This window comes from Falco peregrinus, chromosome 11, assembly GCF_023634155.1.
Source record: "Falco peregrinus isolate bFalPer1 chromosome 11, bFalPer1.pri, whole genome shotgun sequence".
In the NCBI taxonomy this organism is placed as follows: Eukaryota; Metazoa; Chordata; class Aves; order Falconiformes; family Falconidae; genus Falco; species Falco peregrinus.
This window is the reverse complement of record NC_073731.1, coordinates 4545473-4562329: the sequence shown is the minus strand read 5'-3', so window position 1 is coordinate 4562329 and position 16857 is coordinate 4545473. Positions and strand designations below refer to the sequence as shown.

The 16857-nt window shown below is 43.1% G+C and overlaps 1 protein-coding gene across 9 annotated transcripts in view; it reads left to right on the top strand.

Moving 5' to 3' along the window:
- Nucleotides 1-8750: 8750 nt before the first annotated feature.
- USP34 (ubiquitin specific peptidase 34) overlaps nt 8751-16857 on the top strand; it is a 137059-nt gene continuing 128952 nt past the window's right edge. For 8 of the 9 annotated variants that reach the window (XM_055816227.1, XM_055816223.1, XM_055816222.1 and 5 more), the window contains exon 1: nt 8751-8890. In XM_055816227.1, the coding sequence (XP_055672202.1) occupies nt 8848-8890 (43 nt within the window). In that variant the 5' untranslated portion in view covers nt 8751-8847. Of the gene's footprint in view, nt 8891-9079; nt 9561-16857 lie in introns of those variants that run through there. The other variant, XM_055816230.1, reaches the window with a different exon arrangement.

The following is a 16857-nucleotide window of genomic DNA, read 5'->3' as shown; positions in this document are numbered from 1 at the left end:
TTTTTCTTTCTTTGGCTTATTCTTTTACTGGATGAAAATGCTGTGATCGTATTCAAGAGTCATATCCAGAAGGTGTAGGACTAGTTCCTTGAGGTCTAGATAACTGTTGCTTCTGGCTTGCCTCATCTCAAGGACTTTGGCTGTGCTTGAAGTTAATATGAACTAATTTGGGTTCCATTTAGAAGTACAGTAGCTATTCTGACTTACCTCCAGGAATAAATATTCAATACTATGTTACTGTAAAATGCCAGGAATAAGGCACTCTTGCTCTTTCGCGCTCTCTGGACTCTGCAGAGGTATTGCACTGTATCTTGACTGAACAATGGATACTAGCACATTTTAATAACACATGTAGACAAGAGCTACAGTTATTTTTCTACCTAAAGTTTTGTAGTTAAATGATTTTCACAGATTTATGAAATACAGATGTGAAAACAGTATGAACACTAAGACTGTGTATGGTCTTGGCTTCCCCATTTATGTAATGTCTCTGCTGTCTTAACAGTTGATGTTAAGCTCTCCCAAAGCTTCTTCCCCTTTATTTTGTCTCTAATCTTAAGATTGTTATGATGCAACGCATCTCCATTCACACAGAGCTGTAAAACAAGGTTAGAGAGTTGTGGAGGTCTGTGTAAGTTTGGATACTGTAGTTAACTTTGTGCTGTATATTACTTTTGAAGTAGAAGTGCATGAATTGACAGTGTTCACGTAGAATTCAGCTGTGACCAGAATGCTCCAGTCTTAAGTACTGGGCTGGCCCCTTCCTGTTTGTGAACATCTCTCCATTTGTTTTCCTTAGCTGGCCCCGAAAAAAGCATAGCTGCTCCTGCGTGAAGGTCGTTTGGCAGTGTACATGTTATGAGCTGGCAGTTGTCAATCTGGAGAGGTTTCTCAAACCCTTCATGGCTAGGACTTAGAATACAGCCTACCAGAACTGTTAATTACTTTGATAGTTACAAAATGTTTCTTTCTCTCTTGAAGGCTCATGATTTAAGCTTTTTCATGTCTTCCTGGCCTGTTGATGTATAGCTTTCTGTTCAGCTCTGTGAAGGCAGTATGGTCTTAAATAGGCAGAGGAAAATTCTTGAAGTACTATTGAAGGATGCATCTAGAGTGGATGTTAAGTGGCTTGTGACAAGGCTGAGTTGCAGCATTATAGAGCTGAGATCATCAAAAGCTGTGCAGAGAAGTAGGAAAGTCTTCCTAAAACGGAATTAAATACCACCAAGAGCGTGACATCAGAATGATTATATCTCATGAGTCACAGAACTAAATACTGAATTGGTTCTGACATACAGCGGCATTAACTGTGCATTGAAAATAGTTTTGAACAAAAACAACACGTGTGCTACTGCGTGTTACTATGTGTGTTTAAGGTTCAGGTTAGTCTGAGGCTTGTGGTCTGGCTGGTGGTTTACTGAAGAATGAAACCTGACCTAACCTCTCAAAAAGCAAATCTGAAATGTATTTTTTAAATCAATTCAGAGAAGAGCGGTTTCATTATTTGGATACCTTCTAGGTTACCTAGTGACAACATTTTAATCTTTGTTTCCCTCTTAGATCTAAAAACTTAACTGTGGTCTTGACTTACTATCTTGAGAACTGGTGCCTTTCATGGATCTCTGCAGATGCTGTAAACGTGCAGCTGATGCAGAGTTCTGGATACCATTAAAAGATTTGACTTGTGTGTGGGCATATTTCTAGTGCAGTTATCCTGAGTGTGGAAAAAAATTTACAATGTACATCTAAAATTTCTAGTTCAAATGCACACTCTGTACATTAAAGTGTATGGATAAAAAGCATGAACCATCGTATAAACATCTACGTAACTTGTAATTATATGTAAACAAATGTTTTGTGATATTTCTAAACAGATTTTTCAAAAAAGCCCAATTCTATGTACTCCAGGTACGTTCATAAAGTATAAGTATTACAGGGTGTTTTCTGTGTTTACATGAATGGATTGCCTGTTAGCTGATGAAGACACCCCCGAGTACTTGTTTCAGGCTACCATGATGTGTTTGCTACTGTAACTGAAGCAGATTATTTTCCAAAGCATTTTAGGTTAGTTTTGTTGTATGTGGTTTTTTGGTTTGGGTTTTGGTTTGTTTTTCTTTTGGGGGGGAAAGGGGGGTGTTTGCCTAGAATAATTTGGTGTGTGTTAATCTGGTTAAGTGAATTATTTTCCAATAAAGCTAATATTTATGCAAAAAAGCTTTAGAAATGCTCATCTCTCAAGGAAGGTTTTAAGAGTTACTTCGAATAGTTTTTAGCACTGGAAAAGCAGTAGGACTTCATCTGTGGGTTTCTTAATAGAAGGATTAGGAAGAGATGCTGAAAATTACGCATCAAAATGTGGAGAGACTGAATGAAGCGGGGAACTTGCATCGATGCTGTATTGTGACTAGGGGACATTGTCCCGTAGTCAGTTGGAACAATTATTATTACTGATCTAAGGCTTCCGGGGTACTGTTTATATTTGCTAGAAGATAACTTCTAGTCCTTTCCCCTTTCTCTTCACTTACTGGCTTTGTCTGTAAATGTTTTGGGGCAGAACTGAAATGTTGGAGATGGCTTGAAAAAAACGTTTTCGTGTCAAAAATGAGTAAAAGAAACATACCTCTCCCTTTGTCTGCCCTTCATGAGTGTACCTCCACACTTGAGTCCTTGAGACTGAATTTATTTTTAGCCTTTTAGATTTAGGAAATCCTTGCTTCGTTGGCCAAGGCTGATTATGGTCATCAGTTTTCCCTTGGGAAAAGGCTTAGCCGTTCCAGTTGAGGGATTAATTTCTCAGGTAAGATTTCACATACAATGTACCTTAATTACTTAAAGCACTCAAAATCACTGGTGTCATACATACATACCTGCCCTATGTGCTGCTATTGGTACGCTTGTTTCTCACTACCTGTGAGTGCTTGTTTGTGCTGTAAGTGGTACAAGAACACAGTGCAAAGAAAAGATCAGGTTGAGAAGGAATGTTTTGGAAGTTGAGAGTATGGATGAGAATGACAAAAGAGGAAAACTAATACTCAAGTTTTTACTTGTATTTACTCCACCTAACTTAAACAGCACTTTTTCCTAGGTAATACATTGGGTAGTCTCTTCCAAGTCCCCCATCAAAATACGTCAGACGGCCTGGTGTTTTTTTAAATTGTGAACATTTTAAAATCTTGGTCTTTTAAAACATTGTTTCAGTTTTTTCTGAGTCTTTAGAAGCCTGTAGTCTTTCACAGATTCTGTTATTTCACCAAAGACTGTGAGGAAGAATTGGCCAATTTAGGTTGGAGGATGGGGGGGGAAAGACTTAAAAACTTTCACTGATGTGACAACATAACAAGGTTAAGCATGTGTGTGCTGCAAAGAGCTGATGCAGCCCACCTATTACTGCTGCTAGTTATTTTATCGTGTATATTGAAAACCAGGCAGTGATGACCACCTTTCTTTTGTGGCATTTCTGTAGCATTAGATCTAGCGAGCATTTTTGCATCAACCTTCATAAATGGTTTTACGAACTTCTCAGATCTGTTGTAGTTAGCTTGTGAACTCTTCTCCCAGAGTTTTACCTCTGACCAGTTTGCTTTCAGGGTTAACTTGAAACTTGCAACTGTGCAATCATAAAAGTTCTGCAAAGGAACACTGTAAGTGTGCTTTACCAGTAAAAAGTCCAAAACGGGGGTCCAGCTGTACAAAAAAAAGCTGTCTGTGCTCTCTTTGACAGGTAAGATGGTTCAGTTGCTGATGGCATTGTTGCTAATGCTCAGTAATGTAGCTGTTGCCATGCTTTCCGATGAAAGGGATGGGATGACCAGTCACCTGACAGCTGCTTTATAGACTGAAATAATCAAAATGAAGATTGAAACAATGTGAAGGATGTTCACTCACAATAGCATTGAGAATGTGGGTACCATGCTCAGCCTACCTCACCTGGGAAAAGGAGTGGTTAGGTAAGTAGCACTGAATCTCAAGCTAATGCAGTCATCACCACCCGATCTTCATGGGTACAGAAGCACTTGAGGGGAAAAAACAGCCCTTCAACTGAATTACTAATCCAGATCACATAAGAAAGAGGCTCTAAGGTGCAGTCTGAAACCACTCAAAAGTTGGAACTTGCTCTGGCTGTACCGTGTGATCCTTGCCATACCCAACAGCTGGTGGTAATGTTTATCAGAATGCAGACTGTCTTCCTACTAAAATGCTGAGCAGCCAGTTAGCTCATTTTGGAGCAAACTGTTTAACGTAGTTTGGTGATATAGTGAGCATTATTTATTCTTACATCATGTGGTTTTGGCCTAATAGACAGGGCTATTTTGAGTGTATTTACTTAATGTTTAGCGTAAGTCAAACCAATCGAGTTTGTCTTCACAGGGTGCTGTGGTAAGAAAGTCTAGTTAGACATGAACCGTGTTACAAAGTGTTAAAATGGTAACAGAGCAACAAAAGGCAAGTGCTGAAACTTAAAAGAGTGTGTAAATGTAAACTGATTCTGTTGTGCTCCGGCCCAGTTTCGTTGGTAACTTCACATTTTACAGGCAGAGACTTGCTTCCTTTAGCAAAATTAAGGATATCCTAGGCAAGGGATTCCAACCACGTCCAGTATCATTCCAGACCAGAGGTCACAAATACGCTGGACTGGATGGAATTCGCCTTCTTGACGCTATCCTCTGTATAGCGGAAATTACTTACTTGCTTTCTAGCAGTTGCAGCTCCCATCTCCTCTTAGCATCTGCTGACATCACTGGCAGTTGACCTTTCATTGTAAGTTGTGGCAGTAGAGGAGTAAATGTGCAGTCCATTTGGCTGTCATTGCTACAGGGGTGGGAACTTCCAGCAGAGCAACAAAGTTCAAACAAGATAATTCAGTCAACCAGAGGGATTCATCTGATGTGGGATAAAGGAGTTGACATGATTAATGTTAAAAAAGAAAAGGTTTCAGTTCAATCTTCCACATTCCACAGTTACTGTTTTGAGGTCCAATGAGCAACTGTAAGTATTCATACAGAAAACGAAAGCTTGAAAATATAAAGTATGAGGCAGGCAAGGAGAGGCTGCAGTGTCCCGAAGAAGAAAGAGGGGCAGTGATCAATCTTACTACCTCAACTCCTAATCCCCTTCGGAGTGGTTGTGTTTGGTTTGGTTTTCTTTTGGTGAATGGTTAACTCCATCATCTTGACCTTAAAGAAAACCACCTTGCAAGGATGGCATGTGAGGAGACAACAAAGGTCAAGGGAAAAACAGTGCATAGAAGAGTGGGAGGCTGATGATCACTGTAATGGGACCAGTTATAGCTCTTTGTCACTCCTGCTTAGAAGCTAACGTTGAAAAACCCCGCAACAAACACAATTCCATCTCTATTAAAAAAGAAAAGATTCCTGTGTGCAGTATAAAGACTTTGGCTGGCAGTACTCCAGTCTGCACAAAAGCAGGAGTGACTCAAGGTCACCTATACTCTTCTGTTGTATTCATTGAACTTGGCATGTGATACCATGCCAAAGGCCCCTTCCTTGTGCTGACTCTGGTGTTTATGTGACGCTGCAATCAGATCAAAGAGGCACTTCGTCAGAAAAACAATCTTTTGAGATGTTTTGGCGGTTAATTTTGGTTCTGTTATAAAATTTACCGCAAGGCCTGTATAAGGAAGGAAGAGGGTGAAAGTGCAAATTGAAATCAGATTATGCAGACTGTAGAACTATGCTTTCTACCAAAAAAAAAAACCCAACCCACAACATTTCTGGTGTTTTTCCAGACACCTCACTTGTATAACCACTGATAGATTCCGTGCTAGCAGGAATACCTGTTGTGCTACAATGTTAAAGGTTAAGGAAGCAAATAAGCATGACTTCTTTTGAAGATGCAGCGTTTATATTAGTTTGGTGTGACAAAATTAAGATGCTTTCTAAGCTTCTCTTTGTGCAGCTCTGGCTTCCAACTTCAGTAACTCCAGTTTTGATAATGGTAAAGGGTATTCCAGCAAATGAAGACTGACATGATTTGGAAAAGAGCATATGGCATATTGCAAAGACAAGTCATGAAAGCTGTGGTAAAAATGGCATACAAAAGGATAACTGAAATACTCTTTAGACACATAGAAGGTAAGATAGCACAACATCAAGTGAAAATAACAGTATGTATACACGTTACATAAAAGCCTCTGATCCACCTTTGACAGATCTCAAGTTTTGAAAGCAGTGCCATAGAAAAGAAAGACGATTGGTACCTTAATTCAGACATGAGCAGAATGTGATACTGTATTTTTCTAGACTACTTTTATACTTCCATTGTACAAGTTTTTAGGCTATCTGGAAGAGACCACACAAAAAAGGCCTTACAGGATCCGGTACATCTGTGTCAGTTTAATAACAACCACCACAGCAGTGTGGAGGCTTAGTTCTTAAAACTAGCTAGCTTAACAACTAGTTAGTAGTGGTTAGATTTCTGTCCGTCAACAGAAAAGAGATTATTTAGAAAAGACTATGTCTGTCAGGAATTAAGTTACATATAACAAGAAAGATCAGTAAAAAGTTTCAGGGAAGTTTTTAGTTTAGTCGCAGTCTTCCTCCTGTCTCTTGTATTGGTATTCTTTCTTATTCTCAGGAATCCTGTTTGAAAGATACTTGCATTAACATAAAATGTGAATTCAAGGGACAGACAACAAGGAACCTGTGTCTTGTGTAGACTCTCAAAGTTTATTTTCTGTATTGGTTTAATAAGTGGAAATTTCAGCAGGGAATATTTAGAATTTTATTAAGAAAAGCTATTCTTGTTGATAACACTAACTTGGAAAGTATTTCAAGAACAAGTAGTGACAAGAAGAAGTCTGGGTGAAAGATTGTTCTCGTATAGTCCTGGCTTCCACAGTAGTAGTTGTATCTAAGACTAGGTCTGTTGTTTACAATAACTTGTCTCTTCTTTTATTTTTAAGCAGCAGTGGAGTTCTTTGTTTTAGCTTAACAGATGGATGCTTTGAGGACTGTTAGGAGGAGCGCATTCTCTGTGCTTGAGTGGGAGGTTATGTATACAACCACCAGTGGGGGTATCAGCCTGTATAAATACGCACATGAGTTAAAAAAGCAACTGCATTTCTGCAATGACATCAGACCTATATTTTGTATTTTTCCATTTAAGTCAGCCACCGAAGAGCTTGAAACAGCTTTCCTTTCTTTTCCCCTTAATCTGGAACTTTTGCGATTTATTTTACTTTCTACTAAACTATATTGCATCTGCATTGCGGCCATTAATAGATTTGTTTTCTTAATCCTAGGTACAAGTCGGTAAACTGGAGGCATTCAGAATAATACACGAGTTTACCACTGGGTGGTACTACAGAAATACAAAACACAGTAGGAGAGAGGCGCCTACTCCGGGGGGGGGGAAGCATCCCCGCTCCCGCGTGTGATCCGTGAGCCTGGGAGCGGGAGCGTGTCCCTGTGCGGGGCTGAGAGGTGGGGAAAAAAGGGGGTTTCTTGTGCGGCAGTCTGCCGTGTGCCTGCACGCTCGTCCTCGGGGGGGCCGGGACCCTGCTCCAACTGCGCCCGTCACGGCGCTAACTGAAGTGGTAGTTGCAATCAGTATGAATTATGGAACTTTAAAGTTTCTATGTTTGAAGAAGTAGGCTCCTGGACGCATAGCCACAGAATGCGGTATTTCTAGTTATTCACAGAGGCCATGCTTGCCATTGGACGTTTATTATGCTGAAGAAATCGCTATCCAAGAGGAAAGCGGAACAGGGTCGAAAAGTATAGGAGATAAAAAAAAAAAAAATCGCCATAAACCGCTCCCGCGGTACTTCGGCGAGGGCGGGCCGGGCAGGTGCTGGGCTCCGGCCGCCGCTCCCTTCAGCCGGCGCTGGGCGGGAAGGCGATGGCCGGCGGCCGGAGCCCTGAACGCCAGCCCCGGCTCGGGACGCTGCCTCGCTGCGCGGCGTGCCCGGCCCGCCAGGCGCTCCCTGCAGGCGGGAGGGCCCACGGGGCCGCCGCCGCCGCCCGCCCGCCTCTCGCAGCGCGGTTCCCGCTCGACCAGCGTTTGCAGTCACAGCAATAATAACGAGGGAGCAGCGCGCAGCGCAGAGCCGGCCGAGCCTGCCCCGGCAAGCGTCCTCCGGCGGCCCGGGAAGAGGCGAGGGCCGCACGGCCACAGAGCAGCTGAGGGGGCGGGCCGGGGTAGGCCTCTGGCGGCGGCCGCTCGCTTTAAGCGGGGGAGGCCGCTCCTCTGTCCCTGTCACCGCGGCGTGTGCGCGCTGCTGGCGGGAGGCGGGAAGAGGGCAGGGAAACGCGCTTCCCGCCCTACCCCGGGCGCGCGCCGAGCCGCCGCCGCCGCCATTTTACCCTCCCGGCCCCGGCGTCCGGCCCGCCCCCTTCCTCCTCCTCCCCGCTCGGCAGCCCGCCGCTCGGCCCGGGGTGGGAAGGCGGGGCGAAAGGGAAGGGGGGAGGGACTCGGCCACCGTCGCCTCCTGCCTGGTCGGAAACTGCCGAGCTGAGCCCGAGCGCCCTGTCCCCCCTCGCTCCCGTCCCCTCCTCCTCCTTCCCCCTCAGCAAAATGGCGGCGCGTGGAGTCACTGGGAGCCAGTGAGTGACTCGGCTTCTCCTCCCCGCCGCCGCCGCTACCGCCGCCGCCACAGGCTCATTTGCATTGCTCAACCGCCCCATCCCCCCCCCTCCCCCGGATCCCGGACCGGCCCCTGCCTCTCCCCCCCCCCACCTTCTCTTCCCATTCCTTCCCGCCCCCTCCTTCCCCTCCCCCCCGGCTGACCCCCGCCCCGGCCCCCATCAATCATCAATCAGCAGCACCGAGTGGATCAATCAATGGTCGGGAGGAGGCGGCGGCGGCGGCTGCTGCTGTTAATGAACAATGTGTGAGAGCTGCGCCGAGCTGCTGGAGGTGTTAAATGAGAGTAAGTGCGGCCGCCCTCCCCCGCTACCCTCCCCCCAACACTCCTCGCCCCGGGCCGGGACCCCACGTACCCTCCTCTACACGGGCTGGGTTATAACCCCGCTTCATCGCCTTCCTTACCCCCCCACCCGCCCCTCGCCTCTCCCTGCTCGCCGCCTGGCTCGGGCCTCCTGGGCGCGGGGTTACCTCTCTGCCTGCGGGGTGGCCATCGAGGGAGAGCCTGCCCCGCTCTGCGGCTTCCTTCCCCCCCCTTCCCTCCTCTCCGTGCCGGGGCCGGGCGACTTGCGGCCTGGGGAGGGTGCGCCGAGGGGCTGTCCCCGCCGGGCCTTTCGCAGGGCTCCCCCCCCTCGGCCCCGGCCTTTCCCGCCTGCCCCCCGGGTGTCTGCGTGTGGGGCCGGGCGGGGACGTGACCCTGCCGTTGGCATGAGGAGCCCGCTTGGCGCCCTGCATCCCCGGGAAGCCGCAGCGGGGCCTAGCAGGCTCCCCGCTCGGCTGAGGAGGTGCCTGGGCGCTGCTCCGGTGGCTGTTGAGCAGCTGGAGGCCGGGCCTGGGCTGGGTCCCTTTTAAGCAGCAGACAAGGCGACTCGGAGTGATCCTGCCTCCCCCCTCCCCCTCGCCCGTCCGCGGTGTGGGGTGCGGGGGGGAAGGGACGCGGTGGAGGTGGTTTTCGGGTACCTATATTTCCGAAGCGACTGCCTGGCTGTGAGGGAACCGGCGCCTAAAGGAGCCTGGCTCGGCTTTGCGAGGGCCGGGCTGCCGGCGGAGGGGGGGGGGGGGGGGGAAGGAGCTCCCGGGTGTTTCTCCTCGGGGGTGGTCTCTTGCTCGCTTCCGAAGTTTTTCCTCTTTACAAGTGTTAGCTAAACAGCCGGGAGGGTCGGAGGGTTAATAGAGCAGGTATGCTCCCCGGTGCCGCGGAGATCGGTCTTCATTTTGGGCTCGAAATCCCCTGTTCCCCTCCGCGGTAGGCCTCGTGTATCCCTCGGAACCTGCTCTCCGTTCTCCATGGCAAGCAGGGTACCTTCCCAGCCTCGGAGGCTCGTCTCCCTGCACCGCTTCGGGAACAAAGCCTAAAAACCCATGATTTGTAGAGATCTGGGGAATTTAACGAGCTCATGAGCTGAAGTTTGTGATTAGCGGGAAGTTTAGCTATCTCAAATCCTAAACGTTTTTCCTGGTTTCTCACTGCAGCCTGCTTAGAGGCAAATCGTGTTCCACTGAAGTGAGGCACAGAATGCTTCCTAGAACAGATTTGGATACAGCGTTTTCTTATTCTTAACTCTTGTGAGGCCCAGTTGTATGTGGTGGTGGTTCCTTCCCGAGATACATGAGTAGATACTACAGTAGTTGAATGCTGGCCTCTTGCTTGCTGGGAAATACGATATTCAGTGATGGCCAGCATTTTATTTGAAAAGTAAAAATGTGTGTGTGTAGAAATAACTTTCAGGACAGTCTGAGGCTGGAATAAATCAGATTAAAAGGTTAACGTCAGAGAACTGTTGGGTTGTTAAAATTGTTTGCCAAGTTTGGCTAAGCTTATAATTCCAATATCTTGTTTCGAACAATTGTGATGTTTACTTGATTTAGTACGTGTATCTTATCCGCCTCAACGGGAGAGGTTGGGAATATGTTGGTATTATAGACTGAATGCTTATTTAAACAGTAGGCTCGAAACAAGACTAAACTATCAATGGTATACTGATGACAACTGTTTGTTGGAAGAGATAACTTCGCTTTCTTTTGATGGATTGATAAATAATAGTTTAAACTTGATCAAGATAGATATGATCAGATAGAAAAAAGCTGTAATGTTAAATTTGTTATTTCAAGAAATCTCTTGAATTCCAGTATGAATTTATTTTTAGAACCATTTTAAGGTAATTGGGTTTTAGGTGGATAGATATTCCCTTACAGATAAAGCAATATCTTAAATCGCTATAAATTGCTTTTTTTTTTTTTTTTAATATATAACTAGGGTATGGATAATTTAATGGTTCTATGTAACTTAAGGTAGAAATCTGCTATTTAGGAAAAGGAAATTTGGCTTTTTAAGTCAGGTTTATTAGGAAAATTATGCACTACCATGGCTGCATAGTTCACTTCCAAAAATGTTGGTCAGGTAACACTAGCTTTGGCCTTCCATTTAGAGAAACAAGCACACTTCAAATAAACCTAACTATTCTCTGTGTGTGTTTGGATACGAAGGCATATTTGATGGTGCATTGTGTGTGCCACCTACCTTCTCGCTGTATGAGAACGAGTTGTAAGGGGCGGACACTTTCTTTTATAACATCACGTTGTGTTCTTTGTATTTTTAAAGTAATAAATAAAGGTAATGTACAAAAATCACATCAACCCTTGGTTTTTAAAAACAGTGCAGCAAAAATGAAAAGTGGTAGTAAAGAATGAGGTCATGCCCAAAATGTGTGAGCCAGAGACTGCCAGCAGTTTCCTTTTCTGCCCGCTGAGCATTTAGGATCGCCTCTTCACTGAAACTACTGAAACAGTGTTTTGAAAAGGGTCCAGGAAATATAATCTAGTTTGGTTTAGAAATTTCTTGCTAAACTAAACATTTTTACATGAAACACATATTGCCCTTTGTCTTCATTTACCGTAATGTTTACAAAATAATTATTTGGTATCAATTGTATGACAGGTCACTTAGTGAACGCAACAAAGAGTGACAACTCTTACCGTATTGCTTTGGAAAGAACACGTGGGAGGCTCTGGTTTTCTTCAGAAGAAGTTACCTATTTATGGATGACAGAAGGATGGAACGTAACAATTCTGCAAACAGCCAGGCATATTTTTATTATAAGCATATTTGTCCCACTGTAAACTGCTACAGTATTCTGCATCCCACAACAATGTGCAGAGCTGGAGCTTTTTTCTAGCAGTGACCTTTGTGTAGGCCCAGGGTTATGTCTTGCTAGAGCTTGCTACAAGACTCCCAGGTCCTTAGGCCTGATCTGTAACAGGTACTCAGTGGGCCTGCTTCTGTGGCACTCATAAGGGCTGCCTGAGATCTTGTGGGACTGGAAACCTGTAGTTTGAAAAACTTGCTTTTTGGGCAAAGGTTTGTATGGACACATGTGTGCATGTGTATGTATATAACACAAAGCTTCATTGCTGTGCTTAAGAATGAGAAGGAGCCACTGTTTTGTGGACAGAAGCAGCAATGTTGGTAACTGTAGTCTTGCAGCATCTTTATGATCAGCATTTGATTTAAGTATGAAACCCAGTAAATTCCCCGATCTTGAAGTTATTTCCTGAGAAGAAGTAGTAGGTTCGAGTTACGATTTCATCCAGGAACTCAGTAAAACACAAATTCCTCTATGAAGTGCCCAGGCTTTAGAGCAGTTTTTGCATTGCAAGACAATCTGTTGTTCACTTAAACAGTCTCATTTCTCATTGAGTGCTCTAGGTACGTTAGCACCACTTACATTTTTCCAGGCAGGGGTTTAATAAGAGTAAAGGCTATAAAAAAGTCTGGTCTGATTTCTGAATTAGTGTTCCACAATGTAAACATTTTTAGTAGCCTTAAATAGAAAGAGAAGGAAAAAAAAAAAAAAAAAAAAGGAAGACACAATTGTTTACTTTTTAAGATAAGGGCACATATTTACAAAAGACTTAAGAACAGATTCTCATGGTGTTAATTATAGGGGCTTATTTAAATGTGCACGCTTTTTACAGGAAATACGCATGGGGGACATAATATGCTTTTCTGTTAATTTACAGTATTCTGTATCCCAAAATGAACCCTGATATCGACACACTGTATGTTCTTTGGTTTCTTTGCATGCCAGTTCTTGTCAGTCTAGGAGGGATTATATTGAATTTCATTTGTTCTTTAGTAATATTTACATTGCTGTGCTGTCCAGAGGCCCTGATCAGGACAGTTCTGTTTTGCTAGGCACTGTGCAGATAATCCAGATAGTCTTAACCCTAAAGTAAGCCAGGAAATACAGAAGTGTAACATGAAAGATGGATTTTTATGTCTCAAGTCTTTTACACCACAGTTCTGAAGGTTGCTGTGTCACACCTGAAGTCATAGTAATAGTTTGAGCTACCTGTAGAATCGTGCTATCACTGGGCACTTGGCTTCACTTGAATGTGAAATACTTGATGCTCCATGGAAGTGTTGGGAGTGTAAGATTGTTGTGTGCCTGGGAGTGCTGCTGCTTAGCTTAAAGTGGAAATCTAGTTTTCAGACTGGTCCTGAGTCAGCTGTGCTTGTAGTCCTGGCTGTGGCATGCCCCAGAGAGCCTGGCTGGGCTTGGTTGCCTAAGTGACTTCCCTTTGGGACTGCAGTGGGTATTGATGTGTGTTGACTTAAAACTCCGTAGATTATTTAGGTTTGTTTTGTTCTTGTTGTTTGGGTTGGTTTATGTAAAAGTAATTAAAAGAAATTTAAAATGGAGAAATAGATTTTACTATACAGTGGCAATCATGATTTTAGGTAGCTTTGGTAGGCCAAGTTTATTCCCAGCTCTTGGTTTCTGGGAACTGTTTGTTTTCTTCCCAGCATTCTGCTTCGCTTTCTTCAATGATTGCCTCTTTAGTCCATTTTTTTTTTTTCCTAGCAGCTCTGAAACGTGGTAAAATCAGTTCACATTAGTGAATAGACACTTCTAGGAATTATTCTATCACACAAACTTGTGGGCCATTTTTCTCGTTATGTTTTCTCATAAACCTTTAGCAAAACATAAAAAAACCCCAACCCAACCCCAAAACAAAATCCATGCCATTTACTCAAGCACAGGAGGTGGATGTAGACTAATACTTTCTTTTTCTGCCCATTATCACTGTCAGCTGGCCTACAGAACTGTTGCCAGTATGATCAGGTTCATAAAACACTTGAGATACTGGAGTGGTTTACTGTTTGCATAGCTTCAGGATAGCCCTGAATTTGGATGTTGAAGATGCTTGGCTTGGCTTTCTGGCATTTAGGAAGTACAAAGAGAGTAGATCTGGAGGTTGAGTGAGGCTCTGTTTACCTTGAGATAGGTAAGAAATTGAAGTATTCCAGAACATTGCAGCATTAAGTTTTGGTCTTTGGGAGCTGGAGAGGTTGAATATTTTATGCTGTGAATGTTCATGTATTGTTTTAGATACTGAGTATATGTTATAATAAGTTTATTACAAATATTGCATAACTAGCATCACTTGGTCTACAAGAGCTGCTGTCACTTTTTCAATGGTTGCCTGTAAGCTTCAGTATTGATTATTTGACTACGCCTAGAGTTTTGTGTGGATCTAGTGTTTCATTTGACTGATGGTTCCTCTTGTGCAAAAGTAAGCAGTTGTCTCTGTTGCATGACTTTTTTTAATTTATTTTATTTGCATTTTTAAAAGATTCATATTTTCTTTCCGTTTACTTGATATTTCCATGTTCAGAACCTCTGCAGAGACTCTGTAGAGTTATTGGGGTAACTGGCCAACTTTATTACACTAATCTAAATCTTTACTGTCTCCTGTTGAAGAAAAAAAGCTCAATTATTTATAACATTTCGATGCAGCCACTGTTTTGTGTTTACTTTTCGTTTTGACCCTTTTTAAGGGGATGAGCTGCCGGACTTAAAGAAAAATGAAAATAACTTTTCCTTTACAGCAGTATTGCCAAACTGCAGTTATCATGGACTGTGGTGAAGTGCTAACCTCCTTCTAAAAAAATGGAAGGAGGAACTTGTAACATTTCTAATTGTGAACTTTCTAAAGTAAAAGGGCAGGTGATAGTATAATAAAGTTGTTTTTAACCTGTTGTTTGTAAAGTAGTTGAAGGAAAAATTTAGTGACTTTAATAGCTAAAAGGCTTCTATTTTTAGAACGATATTTCAGCTTTTGTTTTGTACAATGATTTTGGTTCATGCTATTTGATGTGATCAAAAATGATTTTGTCCTGAACCTTTTCCTGTTCAGGCTGCTGAGGACTGGTTCTTTCTCATTGCTCAAGCTGCTTGATCATTGATGCTGAAGATTAGTTACATAAATCCCATTCTGCTGAGTTTTGTTGTAAGTTATGGACCATTAACATGTATTTACTGAGATCTTTCCCTTTGTATACAGCGAGATATTCTGCTGGATAAGTACTTGTTACAATATCCTTAAAGTTTAAGAAAGCCATGGAGGCAAACATCCTTATGTTTCTTACCATATGTAAGGAATATTAAGAAAAGTTGTTCCTTTATTCATAGAAGAGATTCTCAGATTTTACGCTGAAGCTGCTCTCGCCTTCCTAGTAAGGGGCCTGCGACTCCAGAGTTACGTTCCTGCTTAGTTATGTGAAAAACTTCAAGGAAAATCAAGAAAGAAAGAAAAATACCCCTTGCTCTATATGACTTTTTTTAAAAAAATATATTTGACTAGTGTAGAGCTTGAAGTCATCTAATTTCCTCTGCAGGAAAACTTGCTGTTAGATTTCCCTTCCCCTCCATACCTTTTGGTGCTGTATGGCTTTTCCTCTGTAGGGGTAGTTTTCAAGTTACGGAAGCCCCAAGTAATAGCAAAGACATGTCCAAGATGATGTGTTTTAGGCTACCCTGGATGTTACCAGTGTCAGTTCCTGGGAGAGACTAGCCGTTATAACTGTCCTTAGATGCTCAGGTGATGTGGAGCATACTGGGGCATTGTTGGTAAGAGGATGCTTGGGTAGAAATTTCGTGCTGCAGTTGAAGGGGCAGTACCTTGGAGAGCAGATGCTGGCCCTGTTTTCCTCTGCCTGCCTTGGAGGCGATAACTTGGCTTTTGGAGGACTAATGGTTTTGTCTTCCATGGAGGGACATGAATGGCTTCAGGGAATTGTGAGCCTCACCTTTTCTTTTAATTCGTAGAAGTCCTTTTTGCTTATTTTTCTTCCATGTTAAACAGTAAAATATATTTCTTTATTGTTAATATCAACTTTTCACTTTGTGGCTTTTAGTTCCTTGCTACTTTGATTTCTCCATGTTACTGCATTTTGCTTCTGTCTTCCTGTGTTCAAGTAACATTGAGTCAGAAAAGCAGATCTTGCTTCCTGGCATCATGTTCTGTGGACAAGTGATGAGCCGCCTGCAATTTGGCATTTTAGAGATTGGAAAAGGAGAGCAGTGTTTACTTCCTCGTTCCTTTTATTTCTTGTATTTTCTTCTTTGAGTATTTAGTCTCATCTAAATACTTGATAATATTCTTACTCTTATCCCGTACCTCATCTTTCTTGCAACTCTTCTGTTAGCTTTCAAAGTTGTTTTTCTGTGCTCGTGATTTTTTCCATTTCTCAGTTTCCATTCTGCTTACCCAAATGCTCTTTCTTTCTTTCCCTCTGTTCTCCACCCTGCTTAATTCTTCAGTGTTGCTGTATGTACAGCTCTGTGTCTTCATATTGCTGTTTCCTTTAACAGGCTTCCATAATAGATTTTTTTTGTTCCAGTATTCTCTTGATGACTTTCAGGTCTGATTCAGAAAAGATGAGAAATACCGCAGTCAGAAGTTGCCTGTGGATGATAGCAGTGCTACATTGGTGTCTTGGTGTTTCCAGCAAGTCCTGTTAAGTCTCCCACTGTACAGAAGAGAGTTTCTTAGTGAGAGGAAGGTTTTCTGTATAGAATGGCTTTTATGATGTACTACTTAAAAAAAAACCCCAAAATAAATTCCTTTTTTAAATGTAGCTCTTCTGTTAGTTTTACCAGCTCAGGTAGCTAATAAGTAAGGATTTTTTTGCAGATGAAGCTATGCCTTTAAAGTTATCATGTTGCTGGGACAATGTGAAAAATGATCTTACCATCTTTTGGAGCAAGTGGTTGTCATGATTACTTGGTGCTGCTTATACTATTGTATGCTGCAGTTAAACGTAGTTGTGGCCATTTAATTTCTGTTGTTTAAGCATATGATGGGGTAATTTTTTTCCATTTTGTGTAGCAAATCAGCAATTTCTAGAATCTAATATGTGAAGAGGTGAGAAGCCATTCTCACTTTCTTCCTTTTCTTTTATGGCAA